Consider the following 17824-nt stretch of genomic DNA (forward strand, 5'->3'; position numbering starts at 1 on the left):
GTTTCCATGTAAGCCCTGTAAGACTGAAGCACATCCCCCTGTGCAGAATTCTTTTCCACAAGTATTAGACACCAGTTCAGCTTCTCCACTGCCTTAATGCCAGATACTGGAGCACAATACATCGTTAGTGATTTCTAACTAAAAACTAATATGAAAATGGAAGCAAAACCAATATAAACATATTAGGTTTGAAGACTATTTTCAGATGCCGCAAAGGGGGAAATGATTGTTCCTTGTCCTTGAGATCTTAAGAGGACACACTTCTTCCTCTGAGTCATGATATGATTTTAACTACATTATATTTTATTGGCCTTTTTTAAAAAAAATAAATGTAAAAATACCGCCTTTTATACATGCGTGGAAGATTTGTTTGTTTTTTAAACAACTGTACTTGGGCAACTCATTAAAACCAATAAAAAAGGAACCATTTATTTATGTCGTATCAACAAAAGACATAATGTATATCTAAAGTGCATTATGTTACAAAAATTATAGAAAGTCAGCAGCACCAAGATAAACGTTCATGGAAATAAATACATCATTCAACAAAATAAATTATGGTAAATGGACAACAAGAATTGTCTTTGCACAAAAAGAATCTCCCAATATTCACAATGTTCAAATGTGCAGTTTTGGAGAGCATCTGTGGCCAACGTTTTATTCTGATACATTTACAATATTTACAGATAATAAATACTTCTAACACTTTCCATATGTTGACTATTACAGAATACTGCAGTGTGTTTTCCAAAAATCTCAGCTGACGATGTCAACGCCTCCTGCAAAGAAAGAGAAGAGAAATGGGGGGAATTAATATTTTCCCATACAAAATAATTGGACACAACATTTATAGTCTCACAACAGGGTGTGCCTGTTGGAAGAGATGATGAACAACTCTGGATTTTTTGTTGTTCAGTCTCTACTGTGCATGGTTTTCAGTACTATGAAACTAGCAATGTGAAGTATTAGAGATCAATTCCAAGTAGCTGATCCTTTGCAGCTGGGTCTCTCCTGAGACCCCCTCCCTCAATGCACAGTCATTAGCAATGCATCACATTTTAATCACAATTTAATATAGTGCTACTAAAACAAATCTAAAACTAGGTATTGTGAAAAATCCACCTTCCAAATCCAGGCTAGGCAGCCAAGTTCCATTCAGGCCTGTTGAGCTTTGCTTCCTATGTTTGAGCCTACATATGACATCCTGTTCAAGATCTGTTCCATCTTTGTTACTTATTTTACATTTCCTGCTGAGGGTGGCCATTGGGCAAAGATTTATTCTGCCCAGACCTGTAATTCTCCAGTCTGCCTTTGACTCTTTCGTGAGATATATTTCAGAAAAGTCTGTTCCCATTTCTGGGGATATCTGTGCACAGCATCTGTAGCTGTGTTCCCCAAGGTGAGTGACTGGCTTACAACTTGAAAAATGGGGAAAGGACCGGGAGAAAGAACCAAAACAGCCAAATGAAGGAATAGGGGTGGGTTCTAGGTGACCATTTATTAAAGATGAGCAAACAACCATTAGGCAAAGCTGCGGTAGCCTGGTTTTCTGTGTCATCCTGCCAAGCTGGAGGATTTTCACACATCAGCCCTCAAGCAGCTTTCTTTATTCACCTAAGATCCTGACATAAGACACACAAATCCATGGAAGTGATAAGCAGATTGCAAGTTATCAGATGCAAGCTTTCATTCTTTTGGAGAATGAAGAGAATTTCAGCTTGGAGCGCCATGGCCTTTTGCATTAGACTCTGAAGTGCACCTCTTAAGACCTTTCGCCTTTCTTCAGAGTGTATAAATAACAATCATGTCCAGGTTTTGGTTTTTTTACTACCTTGATCAAATTAAACAACCACTTTGAATGCTGGCTGCACTATATTAAGACAAGTTCACACCTTGATTTCTCTTATACTGTGTGTGAGGAAAATAATTGAAAGCATTTTAAAATCTGCAATTTGAGGGGGAAAGCAGAGTTGTATCATGAAAAGATAACTGAAGTCACTTTTCCTGGAAATGTTCTACCAGTCTTTAAGGTTGATTGTCGCTTGATTAACATTGTGGGAACACGCATTTTTTGTCACCTTATTAGCACTGCATCAGGTAAAGCTGTTTTGGAAGCTCAGAAGCTGAAATTCTACATTCTATTTGGCAGAGAAGGGATTTTGCTCTTGTGCTTAATCACTTCCTTTTCTAAAAGATATATTTTAAATATCTCAAGTGTTCAAAGTCCTTACAGGCTCTATAATACTCATAAACTATTATATTGAAAACAAAAATGTTTTGAGACAAGCCCCAATCTAGAAACGCTTTGAGCGTTTTGGGTATCCTTTGGACGCAGCAATGTTGGTTCAAATGTTGCAAAATATTTATAACACAATGGATTACATCCAACATCGCATGAGTGGACTGAATGTGACAGAACCTCCCCTTCTTCTTCATCCCTCGCATCCCCTGAAAGGTAGTCCAAAGGAGCTGCAGGGGAGAGGAGAAGAAGAAGGGGAAGTCACATTGCACCAATGGAAGGCTGTTTTACCACTGAAACAGGCAGACAGTTTTTCTTTTGGGGAAAAATGTGATGCCAGTACTCATAGTGGTTGAAGTTCGGTAGGTGCTAGGACAAAATGGTTACCATGGGCAGCAAAAAATAAAAAAATAAAATAAAAAGACTGTCACAAAAAAAGACACACACAAATGTGGGTAGAAATGCAAGTCCTAAGAATAAACTTAGAAAATCTCTGGGAATGGGTTATTGTGAATAGTAAGTCGTCTACATGAAGATTAGGCCAATTTTGACATGTGGATGACCATGAGTTATATTTGAGTCCTGCAGTTCAAATAATACAAAAGTGACACCTTGTGTATCTGTAGGTGTTGCCCACACAGGAACCCAAATATTACCGTATTTTTTGCTCTATAAGACTCACTTTTTCCCTCCTAAAAAGTAAGGGGAAATGTCTGTGCGTCTTATGGAGCGAATGCAGGCTGCGCAGCTATCCCAGAAGCCAGAACAGAAAGAGGGATTGCTGCTTTCACTGCGCAGTGATCCCTCTTGCTGTTCTGGCTTCTGAGATTCAGAATACTTTTTTTCTTGTTTTCCTCCTCCAAAAACTAGGTGCATCTTGTGGTCTGGTGCCTCCTCTGTTTATTACGTTTCCACATATTTACAGGAGACTAGTAATGCTTGTGTCAGGAGTATATAAATAGTGGTTAAATTTGCCTGTTGCTGCAAACTGAGTGTCTAATATTACAAATAAGTCAATAGTCTATATACTAGCTAAAAAGGGATGACTCCATGCTCTTTGTTTTGAGACCGTTGGAAGAAAGGTAGGTTACAAATGTAAGAAAATAAGATTCAATCCTAAAAAGCACACCTGTTAGAGAGCAAATCCTGTTGAACTCTTTTGAATTTCAGAGTAAGCATGTTTAGAATTTCCATATTGCAATGCTTAATCCTGAAATCTTTGGGTGAAATAAAAATCACTATATTTTTTTTTGAGTTAAAGGGGAGTGAAAGAATGAGAGCTTTCACAATTCTTTCAGAAAATGATGATATGGAATCTGTGTAAAGTTGCAGTTCTTAAACTTACTCTTTTTAAAGAAGCTTGTCATACATGAGAGAAACATGTTTCTCTACCCCCGGGGCAATGCTCCACATTTTTCAGCAGCAGTGTAATTGTTTGACAAGCTGGCAGCAAAATTGGAACTGAACTAACAAGTCCTAATGACAGGGAAAATATTATGGCAGAAAGGCTGGCTGGTGTTAGCAGATATTACTAAGAGAAACTTTCCATGTTCTCCCCTAAGGATACAAACAGTGAGGTTTTTTCTTTTTTAAAAAATGGTGTAAATTGTTAAAGACAAGGGGGGGGGAACATAGCTTACTTTTTATATCTGTGAAAGATATAAGGTAGACTATCATCTCATAATCCTAAAATTTGAAACGCCTCTCATTATAGAAAAACCGTGTTGCATTTTTAAACTGTGCAGAAGTTGTAAAGGGCTTGATTTTCCCTAGCACAAATACAAATCTCTCTGAAATTAATTTGCCCGCCTCCAAGGACTAGTAAATATAGTTGTTACGTAGTTACTAATTCCTTAAAGAGGGATCTAAGAGCTTGGAGTTTTGTCCAGGTACCGTATTTTTTGCTCTATAAGACTCACTTTTTCCCTCCTAAAAAGTAAGGGGAAATGTCTGTGCGTCTTATGGAGCGAATGCAGGCTGCGCAGCTATCCCAGAAGCCAGAACAGCAGGTGGGATTGCTGCTTTCACTGCGCAGCGATCCCTCTTGCTGTTCTGGCTTCTGAGATTAAGAATATTTTTTTCCTTGTTTTCCACCTCCAAAAAATAGGTGCGTCTTGTGGTCTGGTGCGTCTTATAGAGCGAAAAATACGGTAACTTTGCTACTGAGGAACTGACTCAAAGGCAAACACTGATTTGCTGCCCCTCTCCCTGCAATGGTACCTCGGATTACATACGCTTCAGGTTACAGACTCCGCTAACCCAGAAATGGTACCTCGGGTTAAGAACTTTACTTCAGGATGAGAACAGAAATCGTGCAGTGGCAGCACGGCAGCAGTGGGAGGCCCCATTAGCTAAAGTGGTGCTTCAGGTTAAGAACAGTTTCAGGTTAAGAACAGACCTCCGGAACGAATTAAGTATGTAACCAGAGGTATGACTGTATCTCCAAAAGGAAGACATTTATCTTGGTAGCTTAAAACAACCAAATTACCTTAAAGAAGTGGGGAGCTACTGCTCTTGTAGAAGAGGAAGTAGCTTAATAATTTTCACCCTCTAAGTGATGTAGACAAAATAGGGATTAGAGACAGTCATACTATGAGGCAAGGTATAACTGCTGGAAACAGCACATTTTCAACATCATTTATTTCTCCTTCAATCCAAGAACCAGACTCCCTTGCACATCTCCAGTTTGCATCAATGGAATTGCATAGGAGAACTTTGCAACGCATTCTGCCCATGTTGATTACCATTTGACTTTTCCACTTTAGGCATCCTATTGTCTTGGGTAGACCCTGGACATTTAAATTCTTACCTTCTGCATTAAGGCTGAAGAGCATTACCTTGTATTGATATGTGTAGTTCCAAAGATGTCCAATAGGGGGATCTGTGTCATTCCACTTCCAGACCATCTTGAGCTGAGCCAGGCTGAACGAATCCTCCTTTTTTTCTTCTCTTGCTCTTTACGTTTCCCGGGCTTTCCTTTCTTTTTCTTTCCTGGAGCCTTAGGAGGTTGCTCTTTGTACGTCTGGGCTTTGTTGGTCTCTTGAGTCAGGCACTTGCCTTCATCTTCACTGCCAAACCGGACAGCATAATTCTTTGCGATGGTGGCAGGTTTAGGGTTTGGTGATACCTCTGACATAGCCCGGATCTCGGCTGTGTTAACCCCTTCAATTAAATTTTGCAGGAAGTTTCGTCTTCGAATATCTTGCAAAGACTTTCCTTTATCGTGCAACAGCTGGTATTCTGATACTGTCCTTTTGCTGCTTGAAAAAAAGCAAATCCACACTTCAATAAAAAAAGAAATGTTGCTAAATCAGTTTAGCCAAATCTATTCCTTTCTGGGTAGAGTGAAACCTTCCACCTCTAAAGCATTTATGAGCTACTTTTGGTTCACTTTTCCTTACAGAAATAGAAGATCTAAAATTGAAATAATTTGCGAATTATCTTACACTCGACCTATTGAGCAGTCTTAGCTATCAAAGACAACCACATAAAGTTGCAAAAGACATGGGCATAATGTATTGTAGGGGAATAAAAATTCAGCTTTTGCATTCTTTGACTTAATACGGGCAAATATTTCCAAACAGATTATCCCCAAAGCAGTCTTGTGTCAGGGTGTCTTCTGACATAAACTTTATGATATGGACCAGTGGAAAATGTCTCCTTCCTGCACCACTCTGGTAGCATGAGAAGTCTGAGATCATGTGGGGGTGGCAAGATTTAGCATGACTCATTTCCATACCAGCATTATTCTAATTTTCAGGAAGAACAATGCTGGGATGTTGTGAAGCTCTGTCGTGGCCTTTTCCCAAGTGACCTCATCCTTCTGATGTCACCAGAGTAGCCCAGGGAAGAGACACATTGCAGCAGCAACTCCACTGCTGTAATATCAAAATGGGTCCTTAGAAATGCAAATTCTTATGCAAATGCATCATGCATGGATTTCTGAGATAGGAACTTCCTTTAGTTTAAAAGAAATTAATGTTCTACACCTTTTATGAATAGATTAATTATAGGGCCTTGCCTTCGACTCTGACATATTTGTTCTCTCAGTGGAGATGCTTTGTTGACTTGTGGTGTGCAAGCCCCTTCCCTGTCTAAAGTATGGGGATGTTTTTTGTACATAGATTGAACAAGTACTTGGTGAAGAACTGTGTCACCAGAACATGATGCAAAGGAGACCATGTGCTGAGGATGTATCAACCTGTTTTTATGATTTTCAATTACTGGAACAGGATGACCAACTTATATGTTCTCTGGGGCATTCTACTCTTCAGGTGGTAGTCTGTGACTCAAAAGTGTATGCTGCCAAATGAATCAACCTCATCATTGGTCAGGCCCCATAATAAATTTATGGAGCAGCAAGAACAATTTTATGCATGGTGCACATGCACCCAGCTATAGACAGAGCATTATGTGAAAATCTGGAGGCAGTTGCCACATGGGTTAGCTCTTTCTTTCCACTTGAAAAAAATGCCTTTTTATTTTCCTTTGAAGTTAAGCCATTGGCAAACCACTTACCATCTCTTGATTATAATCTAGTAGCACTACTAGGGACTGAATAAAACAACTTTGGATGATGAGTGATTTGAAGGCAATATTTGGTCTGCTGTTCATCTCTCATGTAGAATACGGTTTCTTGGCATACATGCTCCAAGCTAGCCTAGATGTCAGGAGATTTACTCAATGCCTCAGTCTTATATTCTCTATTAACCACTTTTCCTCAGCAGCACCCATCCTGTTAGGCACTCTTAATTTGTTTCTATGTACATAATACTTTCCTAAACTACTGTTTTATACAACAAGAGCAGTCTATATCACATTTTCTCAGCTTCCTCAATTCTGGGCTACTTAAGCAATGGTTTAACCAGGCATTTTGCAAGAGTGCAGACTGGAATAACAAGGGAGTTAAGAAAATGTGGTCCACAGAAACCATATTGTGATCCAACAAGTGATCTAAGCGTTGCCTGGGAAGTAATTAACTATGGGAAAATGTGTGTTTCTGCCTCAGGGTAAGGTGGATGCATTGTGAACTGCACAGGGGAAAATGGGAAGTGGGATTGTAGATCCCAAAGGTGCCACAAGTAGCTGTCCTTCCAGTCTGCTAGTAGTGGAATGCGCTGAGGCATTCACATGGTTATTGCACAAACATATTATATCATATTATAAATGAGGGGACTCCTATTGGTCAAGTCAATGGATGTCACTACTCTGTTTCTTAATGAGGTAGGCATGTTGATGTATTTTATCGAGAAACATGGCAGCAATGAGAACCATATATCAACTTGCTGCCTGATGCATTGATCTCCATAGAGACTACAGTGGTACCTCGAGTCAAGAACTTAATTTGTTCTGGAGGTCTGTTCTTAACCTGAAACACCACTTTAGCTAATGGGGCCTCCTGCTGCCGCTGCACCACTGCTGCATGATTTCTGTTCTCATCCTGAAGCAAAGTTCTTAACCTGAGGTAATATTTCTGGGTTAGTGGAGTCTGTAACCTGAAGGGTATGTAACCTGAAGTGTATGTAACCCGAGGTACCACTGTATTTTGAATGTAGAGACCGGCATTTCTCTGTGTAACATGCAGAGGTCAAGAGGTCTTAAATACCAACATGAAATGTTATTACCACCCCATCGCCACTTGGATTGATGTTCATTTATTCATTTCTCAAAACTTGATTCCTCAGCACTTGATGACTTGCACGTGTGGAGTAACTTCATTTAAAAGAGTTGTGTCAAGGTTTATAACAAGGTCTTGCCTGTGGTATTTGCTCTGGCCTGATCTTTAGAGTGGTTGTAGCCTTAGTGGCTAAGAGGCTGAGCTCCAAACTAGGAAGTCCCTGGCAGCAACAGAGCTAGATGAGACTGTCAGTGGAAAAACAGTGTCTTCAGTGGCAATCAGACTTGACTTTGTATGTGCTCATTGCCAAGTGCTTGGGGATCCCATTGATACAGTCAGTTTTAGCATTTTAATGAAAGTTATTTGTACTAATTGACACCTTGTTGATGTTACCAAAGTGTAACACCTCTCACACTAACTAAAATGGTTTATACAGGCCTGATAAAACTCTATGTGATTCTAGCTCATAAACTGCAATAGCTTAGTTATAGTGTGGAAGTCCCTTCACTTAAAGGTCACTTCAAACACTGCAAGCTACTAACATTAGAAGCACACTCATGAACCTAAAAACAAACAAAACATGTAGATTCATGGGAAGGCAAAAGGGTTGAAGAGAAGGCATGTACCTCAAGCCTGATACACTGCACTAAAACATGTACCATTAAAATTGCAGTGTTAAAGGGACCTATGAAGGTCCAGTTAGTTCTTAGCTACTATTTTTATCATATTTGCCAGTCTGTCCAAAGCGACATATCTTGCAGTGCTTTCAGAATTTCTCAGGATGCTTCTCCCTTCTTAACAATCCAAACAATTAGGTACTTTATTAAAAATTTAGAAGCCAAAAGCCTGGCTGACCCGTCCAAATAAATGAGAAGAATTCACCTTGCTCCACCTTGGTCTCTCCAACTCTCATCTCTCCGCCCCCACCCCTTCTCGTGTAATTTACCGGTAGTTAAATGATGTATGTGAGAGATGCATGCATGCACCCCCCCCCGTTAAAGTAAAATAATAATAATGCACAGCTTGCCTCTGTGCATTTATATTAGATTGACATTCATGTGCATTCACATAGTTCATGGACCCAGTTAATTGTTTTAAAATAACCATTCAGTGTGTTGAACCAATGTGTAGGCCGCTACTGTAAATGCTTCTGAGGAATACAGTGGTACCTCTGGATGTGAACAGGATCCATTTCGGAGCCCTGTTCGCATCCTGAAGCGAACGCAACCCGCGTCTGCAAGTGTCACGTTTCACCACTTCCGCGCATGTGTGTGACATCATTTTGAGTGTCTGCACATGCGCGAGCGGCGAAACCCAGAAGTAACGCGCTCCATTACTTCCAGGTCGCTGTAGAGTGCAACCCGAAAATGCTTAACCTGAAGCGTATTCATCCCGAGGTATGACTGTAGTAATCTGTGACCAAAAAGGGAAAGTGGTGGGGAGAAAGGTCATCCCACACTCTTTAAAAAACGCACCCCAATACAGCAGGAACCAGAACATCTTGGGAAGGCCCTAGTAAATGATGTCATTTAAATAATAATATAAATATAAATATAAATAATAGAACCATAACACAGGCTATAGGAAATGTAATTATTTCTCCCATTCCATGTAACTGTATGGACTGGGAAAAGATTAAACTATTAAACTTTTCATGTGTGCCTAATCACTGGGGTAGATTACTTGTTGAGTTCCTAAAAACAGAAAGATTGAAGATTTTGAAATTATTAGGATAACGCACTAGAGATCCCTTCCAGCCTGCAAGCCATGTTAAATGAAAGAATTCTGACCCCAAACCAGATGCAGTTAATGCAATGCTAACATGTGGTAAGCAATTTTGAGAGAAGAGTTGAGAGCTTATGGTTTCTCGCTGCCCAGAAGTACCCACACAAATTACTGTATACATTGTATGCCGCATTCACAGAGCTATCATTCAATCTCATGTACACAGTACTGACTGCTATGAATTCAGCATCATAAACACACTGGCTGGGTTAAACTGCTAATCCCCAAAGGAAAAATGGTTAACCAGTCATCATTAGAAAAGTGTCCACTCCTGATGTCTTGATCACCATAACTTCAAACAGTCGTCCTGGCCCAATTTCTCTTTCACTGCCTCCAAAAAGCTCGCTTCTCGTAACTGCAGTTTGCCTTCTCCTCCTGGAGTCTTTAGGAAAATACATGCCAAGAAACTTTCTATCACTAGAATGTTTACTGATCTGTAAGGTACTTTGTGGGTTTGGTGGCATTCTCATGTTTACAGACTCCTGTGAAGCCCCTCTTCCACAATTTACTCTTTCATTCCACAGTTGGAGGTTGGCTTGGAGTTAGCACTATAGGACAGGCAGAGGCTATGGTCTTTGGGACCAAATCTGTTTTTGGCAGCTTGCTGCGTTCAGTATATAGCCTACCAAACTAAGTTACCAATCAACTCAAAACAGCTGTTCTTTGTAATATGGCAGGCTGTTGTTGTTTGTGGGCTTTGTTCAGGAATATCGCTTCACACACAGTGACTCAGTCTGGGTTAGCACCAAGGGGTGTGTGACTGTGAATTTTGCCTTGGTAACATTTAGTGGAGAGGGAATAATCAGAGATTTGTGGTGGGGAGCATTGCCTCAGAAGAAAGGGAGCCCTGATTAATAGAAAGATATATAGAACTGGTTCCAAGGGAAAGGCTCAACACAAATCCAAACATGGATTTTCTTATTAGCTGTGGTGAGAAGCATGGGGTGGCGTTCAACTTAGTTTTACTCATAGCAGATCAACTGAAATTAATGAACATGTCAAAGTTGGGTCCATTAATTTTAATATGCCCAATCTGAGTAAAACCTAGCTGAATACCACACAGCATTTCCAAATAAAAGACGTAACTAGTGACTAGTGTTAACAAGGGGAAGAGAATGTCCTTTAGCTTTATCTTCAGGACAGTGTTCTCTACCCACATTGCTCAAGGAGGTTTAAAGATTGCATTTTGGGACAAAGTTCATGCATGCATTTTCCAACCAAATTTGAATGGATTTATTATTAGTAATCCCAGCAATCAATGTACTGCATCAGGCAAGTCCCTTAGACATATAAATGCCACCCCCAGAAACATCAATCACTAATATAAAAATAGAGCCTAAAAACAGAAATAAAAGCAGTAAAACAGCGTAAAGCTAATAAGCAGCACTGTTACTTCTAAGTTTATGGAATATATGGTTTCCTAAAATTGTTGGTTTATACTTGGCTTCTGAACTTATTGGACACTCCCCTTCCGAATAATTAAACCAGCATAAAGAGATTTCAGGATCAGGATCTTAAGTAACTAGAAATCTATTGATCATTAGTTCGTAACCACAGTGTGGGATTAATGACACGGGTGGTTTCTCTGTTTTGTTTACATATGCAGGCATATGATTCATATTAATAGACATGGGGGCAGTGGGGGAGCATACATGTTTTGGGTTCTTTCTCAGATTCTCTTATCTCAAAACTCTCACTAAATCAGATATTTAACTCTGGACCAGAAAGTTAATGTTAACTGTCACGATACCAAGGTGGGCGAAGGCAATGTCTGTGATATAAGTGTCTACTCCCACAGTGTAGCTGGGACCTAGGCCAACATGCCTATAGCCCCATTTTCCACATCTGAAGTCTGTAGTGTGTCTGCTATTGTAGCATTCCTGTAATATGAATACTGTCTGTGTGTATATTTGTAATTGTACACAAGTGAGGCTCTGCTCCCCACCCACCCTGTGTCCTTTAAGGACAGCAATTGTTCCTCTTATGCATTGCCAAGAATCACTGAGTGAGATTCTCCCCAACCCCATCACTGTTCTCAACTCTTCCAAATATTATGCTGTCCCCAAACAGTCTTCATAATCACACTTTGAAAAATATCTTCCTGTGCATATAGAGAACCAGCATCACTTTTAAAAAAACTGGAAGCAGTGAAAGAGATAGTTCCTTATCTGTTATTTTTCTAAAATTAAACTTGTCCTTATTGCTATTATTCTTTAAAGGTTGAATAAAATCTGTATCCCTGACCAATGACTTCATAAGCAGCTGGTTTAAGACGTTTCAGGCACTTTCCCCTGTGAAAAGCTGAAATGCCACTGTTAGAAAGAGGAGATCAGAGCTGTTGCTGTATCAAAATTCCCTCCCCAACCACTCCAATTGTAATGATAGAGGAGAGGAAGATCAAACTGGAACTTACAGTCTGCGGCTATTCCCTTCCAGCGATCTCTCAGAGGAGGGTACACAGTAACTCAATAGAAAAACCAGGAAACTCCACTGGTGAAAGAGCCTGGGGAACATCGTCGCTTTGCTGTGAGTCTTTGGAACCTGCGAAGGAAGACACGATAAGTTTTTGCTCCTAAGCGCGTGGGTGCGTGAGACGCGCTTTGAAGCGGAGACGGAGGTCCCACGCGTGGATTCCCCACTTCGTCCCTACCCCACCCCGCCACACACACACAAAATCCAGAGCAATCTTCTGAGCTGAAAGCAAGCCGAGTGCCTAGGTGGGCAACAGAACCAAGGATTCTGCGTCCCAGGACAGCCCTGCACTGGGCAGGGGGTCGCGTCCTTCAAGAACTGCAGCCGCTTTCCTTTCCTCTCCGAGAGAGAAAGTCACGCATCCTCCGTCGGCAAAGTACCTAGAAATCGAGGTTCAGGTCAGGAGCTTCCGGCAAGTTGTCGTCTCTGCTTACAGTACTTTCTAACATGCACCCGCACCCTGAGTCCTGGTGCGCGCACACCCGCCGAGCGCGACGAAAGGGAGGAGGGAGGCAGCGGGGAGAGCAGCCGCCTCTGGGAAACCTGCTGGAGGAGGAGGAGGAGGAGGAGGAGGCATTTTGCAAAGAGATGGCGCCCGAGGAACATGGGCCGAGACCCCAGCGCTGCCGGCGGGCGGCGAGCCCCACCCTTGGCGGAAGAGCGCCCGCCCGCCCGCCCGCCAGCAAGATCCTCTGGGTCCCGGAGCTCGTGGGATGCGAAATCGGCCGTGAGGGACGGGGCGCTACTTCTCTTCGAAGGCAGCTGAATGGAGCGTGCCTTTCCGTGTCGCGAGGAGGAGCAGATCGCATTTCAAACTAACCTCCCCGCAAGCAGAAAATCCATCAGGGTCCCTGAGGCGCTACATTTCTACGCGCAGCGAGGGTTCTCTACTTGCGCGGGGAACATTTCACACGAGCCAGAGCGAGCCTAGAGTCCTTCTGTCCTCCGAGGTCTCCCGGCCTCATTCCGCCGCAGGTGTCGAAGCGGCTTCCGCAGCCCCCCTCGCCGCTGGGATTGGGGCGAGGAGGGGAGGCCGAGGGGGCGCCGTCCGCCCCGCGGCCCTTCCTCCTCCCCACCTCCCCGAGGCCCAGTTCCGACGGGGCGACCTGGCGCCGAGGGCGCCCGGCCCGGGCGGGGGCTCCTCCGCCAGAGGCGCCGCCAAGCTCCGCGTCGTGTCCCCCGCGGGAGGAGGAGGCGGCAGCAGCGGCGAAGCGCCTTCGCGCGTGAGAAAGGGCTCGCGCTCGCCGGAGTCCCCAAGAAGAGCCGGCGGCCCGACGGCGGGGACCAAGGCGCGGTCGAGAGAGAACCCCGGGCCCGCCCTCGTGGCTCGGCGGAGCTGCTGGAGATGCGAAGAAGAAGAGCGAGGCTGCGGGTCGCGGGTTCCGATCAGGCGAAGGCCAGGGACTGTCCGACCCCGGAGCGGGCGAGCCGGCTGACGAGAGGCTTTCGAGGGAGTGGGCCTGGCGCCTGGGGCGAAGCCCCGAAGGGCATTTCTCCACCTCCCCCCGAAAGAAGGGCTGAGTGAAGTTGCTCCTCGGGAGCAAGGCCCGGCGGATCCTGCCGGCCCGGCCTGGAAGCGCCCAACCCGGCGGCCTTGGGCAGAGCCGGGCGGAACTTGTCCGCCTTGGTTCCTGGGATGCGCCCCAGGCGCCCTGCCGAGCAAGGGGAGCGGGCCTATCAGGCAGCAGATCCCGACATGCGGCCAGTCTTTCAGGGCCGAGCTTCCCTGGTGCCCTTTTGGCCCAAATGTCTTGGGCCGGCCTCCCCTGCCCAGTCCCCTTCCTTCAGTACCGCTGCTTCTGCTCCTTCACCAGCCCCATTGGAATGAATGGGAGTCACGCCATTTAGTTCAATGGAACTTGGAAGAATGGACCCGCCTCCTGCTTATGGGGAAGTTTAATGGGCACATTTTCCCAGTAGGAGTCTTCATCCCCACCATCCAACACGCACCCAATCCTGGGAACTTCTTTCCCGACAGCTCAGTCAGTAGATCTTGAGGGTCTTGGGTTCGAGCCCCACACTGGGCCAAAGATTCCCTTCCAAATCTTACCATTCTATGATTCTAGGACTACATCACAAGCCTGCCTCCAGTGTAACAATGAGATATTTGAAATACACCAAATTCCCCCAACTAGAGATAACAAATCAGGTGAAGCCCAGGATTTGTTTGGGATTTTGAAAGAGGCGGCAGGGCTACCCTGCTCCAAACTGCCTCTTGCTCAGCCAATTCAAACAGAGGCAAATGCACAAATCAACCGGTCCTCGGATTTCTTTTCTCTGCATTGCCCAGGAAATGCTGCTCTCTGAAAACCACCAGAGATCTTCTGTGGGGCTGCCGACCCACTCATTACAGACTTAGGAAAAACAAACAGTTGGTGTAAAAAGACTTGGAAAACTGAAGTTCCCCCAGAATTCATTACTTCACCTTTTCCTTGAGCGCTTCTCCTCTTCGCCTTCTCAGAGATCAGCCTGGCCAAGACAAAGTTGGTTTTCTCAGCGGTCGCTTCCAGAATTTATTTTGTCTCTCTCCCCTCCTTTCCACCCTAGAAAGCAAGCCAGTCACAGGAGAGGGAATCTCTCTCTCCCCTTCCAGCTCCAGTAATCCAAACCTAGGAGTTTTTATTTTGCATGGGAGAAATGAACAGAATGCAAATAAAATTAAAATAAGATAATAGGAGCAGGTGCTTCCTTTTCTCTGACTCTTTGTGTCACTGGAGGAACAGAGAGGGATTCGCCTTATATATAGCTATACGGAAACGGGGTGGGGATGGGAGAACCCCTTTTTTCTTTCTGCCCTCGAGGGAGCATGTGATGCGAATGGGCCTGGGCATGACGCGGCCCCGGGAGGGCTGGCTGGACGGGGCCCCAGAGCCCCATCTGGTTGGACGGCGACCGCCCCATCGCGCCCTCCAGCAAATGGAGGGGAGAGGGAGTTCCTGCTCGCCTCCTCTCGTCGCCATTGGCCCGCGGGACACCTACACACGCATGCCGGAGCCGTGAGGCATCCCAGTCCGGGCTCCTTCCCGCACCGTCAACTTCCTGCCATTGCATCCCTCTGGAATTCCTGCTGCCCCGCTGGCTCCTTTCCCTTCCATCACAGCTGTTCCCAAAATGCCCTGGAGGAGCGGAGCTGAGGCGGTTGCTGCCCCGCTGCCCCGGCTTTTGGCCCCTGCTGCCGGCGTCTCTTCCGCAAGAAGGGGTTCCTGGAGAGAAATGCTCCTCTGCCTGCCGCGCCAGGAGGCCAGACCTTCAGAAGGCGCTTCTTATCTGATCGCACTCCTGCGCTTTTAAACCCTTCGCTTCCGAACGCCTTGTTTGTGCGTTTTGAGAGCCGACCTCACGTCTTGGGCTGAAGAATGTGAGAAATGAGCCCTGGAGCTTTTTTTCCTGGGGTAAAACGGTTATATACGCGTAGGGAGTGGATGAAGAATGGTGGCGGAGGCGCGCGTGTCAGCAGACCTAGCTAGGAAAAGCGCCTGAAGGATTTCGAGGAGCCACCAGCCCAGCGCTTCTGTTGTCTGACTCAGGGGGTGGGCTGGGGCTCCCTTAATATCCGCGGGCTGGAAGAGCTCCTACTTTTGTTTGCCCCAGCAAAGTCTGACAAAGGATTCAAAGTGCACCCGCTTCCCCCCCTAGGGTGTTTTTTGTTTCTCTGTTCCTGCTCCCCAGCCTCACCCTAGTATGCATACGCATCAGTGCTCCTGTCCTCTTCTTCCTCCTTCAGCTGGACATTTGACTTCCGGAATAGCCAAGCGGCTCTTCTTCCAGGATATGAAGTCTCAGTGGAACTTCTACTGCCAAATGAATGGGCTGGGAGCTGTGGCCTTTACAGCTCTATGAGGGTTCTCCAGAAAGGTGTCTTTCTGGACTTTGAACCCAGGCCAGTAACATTTCAACTGGTGTTTGCACACCAGTGACTTCCAAAGCACTATTCAGCAGGCAAAGTGTCTTACAAATTTCCTGTACAATTCTGCCCCACCCCCACTGTGTAACTCACCTCACCCACCTATTGTCAAATCTCTTGATGATCCATCCAGCCTGCTAGGAAGTGGATTCTCCCACGTAGGTGTCCTGTCTGATCATCCTCTTGTTTCCTGTGTTCCTGTAATCAGGAGCAGTGCACCTCCCTCTTTTTCTCCCTGCCCAGACACTTCCTGATACTACTAAACTATGAACAGGTGGGTTGAACTGGATAGCTTCACTTGATGCAGCTTCTTCCACTTATGAATTGTTGCAGCAGTTTTCATGTAACATACTTTTTTGGCTGGATGCCTGTAAGAATTTAGGTTAAAACACACAAAGAGAGTGAAGTGTGTTGTGCCAAACCTGCTGCCTGGTTCTAAGAATCTAGTAGTCTCTCTGTGTGTCTAATAGTAGATTGACTTTCCATGTTGAGGAGGGCAAGGATTCAGTTATTTAATTCATAAAGCCTGTTCCTTCTATATATAGCTCCATGGTGAATGCTGCTGGCATTTGCTTTGGGTGTGTAGACTGTGGAGCGTGGCAGAACTCCAGAGGGATAAAACACAGAATCGGGTTGTGACTCCAAGGCACTTGATGCTTTGGACTGGCTGGTTCAATCCAGTGAGCTGTCCATGGTGGTTGCAGTCCAGGAAGTTTCTCTCCTGGTCATAGCAAGTGGTAACCCCCTTCCTTCCTTCCTTCCTTCCTTCCTTCCTTCCAGATATCTTTTCTGATGGTACAATGATAAAGCTGTTTATACACAAAAGCCTCTTGGGGCTAGGGGTGTAGACATTTGTTCCACAGATCCCCTGCACCCCCAAGGCACTTTGGTATCCTCAGTTATATACAGTGGTACCTTGGTTTACAACCATAATCTGTTCCGGAGGTCCGTTTGTAAACCAAAACAGGTTGTAACCCAAGGCGCGCTTTCTCCAATGGGGCCTCCCCCCAAAATTTGTTTGTAATCCAAAAAAAAGAAGAAGAAAAGGTTGTAATCCAAAAAAAGTTTGCAAACCGGGACACGCACTTCCGGGTTTGATGTGTTTGTAATCCAAAATGTACGCAAACCAGAGTTTGCAAACCAAGGTACCACTGTATCTGGAGCAACCTATTTGGGAGAATGGATGCAAAGTCTACAGCATTATATTATCTTGTTTTAGATCATGTGGGAACCATGGCTAATGGTGGGAGATCTAGATGGCTCTGAGATCTTATGATGAAAAGCAAATAGATAGCTGATATGTAGATAGATAGATAGATGATAGATGATAGATAGATGATAGATAGATAGATAGATAGATAGATGATAGATATAGATAGATGATAGAGAGATAGGTAGATGATAGATAGATGATAGATAGATAGATAGATAGATAGATAGATAGATATAGATAGATATCGATAGATATCGATAGATAGATAGATGATAGATAGATAGATAGATATAGATAGACAGACCAGGAAAATTTGTAAGGCCACAGATCACCCCCGCTTTTAAATACCAGGGTATGCTCCTGATCAGCAGGTGATCTGCTTTGTCTAATACTTCCCATTATAGCCACCCACTTGTATTCATCCAGCTTTACCACTATTGGTCAGTCTGGTCTCTAGTTGTAGTCCATGGCAGAATTTTATATGCAGGAATCAGAATTTCTTTGTCCAGTCATCTCTTGGTGTCACTTGAAAACTGCATAATGCCCAGAAGAGCCTAATCCAACTAAGTCTGCAACTTCTTCCTACATGCTATC

General features: G+C 44.3%; 1 protein-coding gene across 9 annotated transcripts; it reads right to left on the bottom strand.

The window, feature by feature from the left end:
* Positions 1-403: 403 nt before the first annotated feature.
* Positions 404-16220, bottom strand: PTHLH (parathyroid hormone like hormone). Of its 9 annotated transcripts, none has more exons than XM_081005775.1 (5): positions 16120-16220; positions 14539-14722; positions 12055-12182; positions 5077-5499; positions 404-779 (listed from the first exon to the last, which is right to left on the bottom strand). In XM_081005775.1, exons 3-5 carry the CDS (start codon positions 12153-12155, stop codon positions 770-772), a joined length of 534 nt encoding a protein of 177 aa, XP_080861901.1. In that variant the 5' UTR covers positions 12156-12182; positions 14539-14722; positions 16120-16220; the 3' UTR covers positions 404-769. The 9 variants fall into 9 exon arrangements, with proteins under 9 accessions (XP_080861901.1, XP_080861902.1, XP_080861905.1 ...); XM_081005776.1 differs by having other exon boundaries at positions 16111-16199; XM_081005779.1 differs by lacking the exon at positions 14539-14722 and having other exon boundaries at positions 16120-16216.
* Between the last annotated feature and the right edge of the window lie 1604 nt (positions 16221-17824).

This window comes from Podarcis pityusensis (genome assembly GCF_964106645.2).
Source record: "Podarcis pityusensis genome assembly, chromosome: 5".
NCBI classification, from domain to species: Eukaryota; Metazoa; Chordata; class Lepidosauria; order Squamata; family Lacertidae; genus Podarcis; species Podarcis pityusensis.

Bases quoted from the DNA above. Each gene is read 5' to 3' on its own strand.
- PTHLH (XM_081005775.1), bottom strand. From the start codon at position 12,155: ATGTTCCCCAGGCTCTTTCACCAGTGGAGTTTCCTGGTTTTTCTATTG. The intron at 5,500-12,054 runs GTAAGTTCCAGT...CTTTTTTTCAAG, and splicing joins GAAGGGAATAGCCGCAGACT to CAGCAAAAGGACAGTATCAG.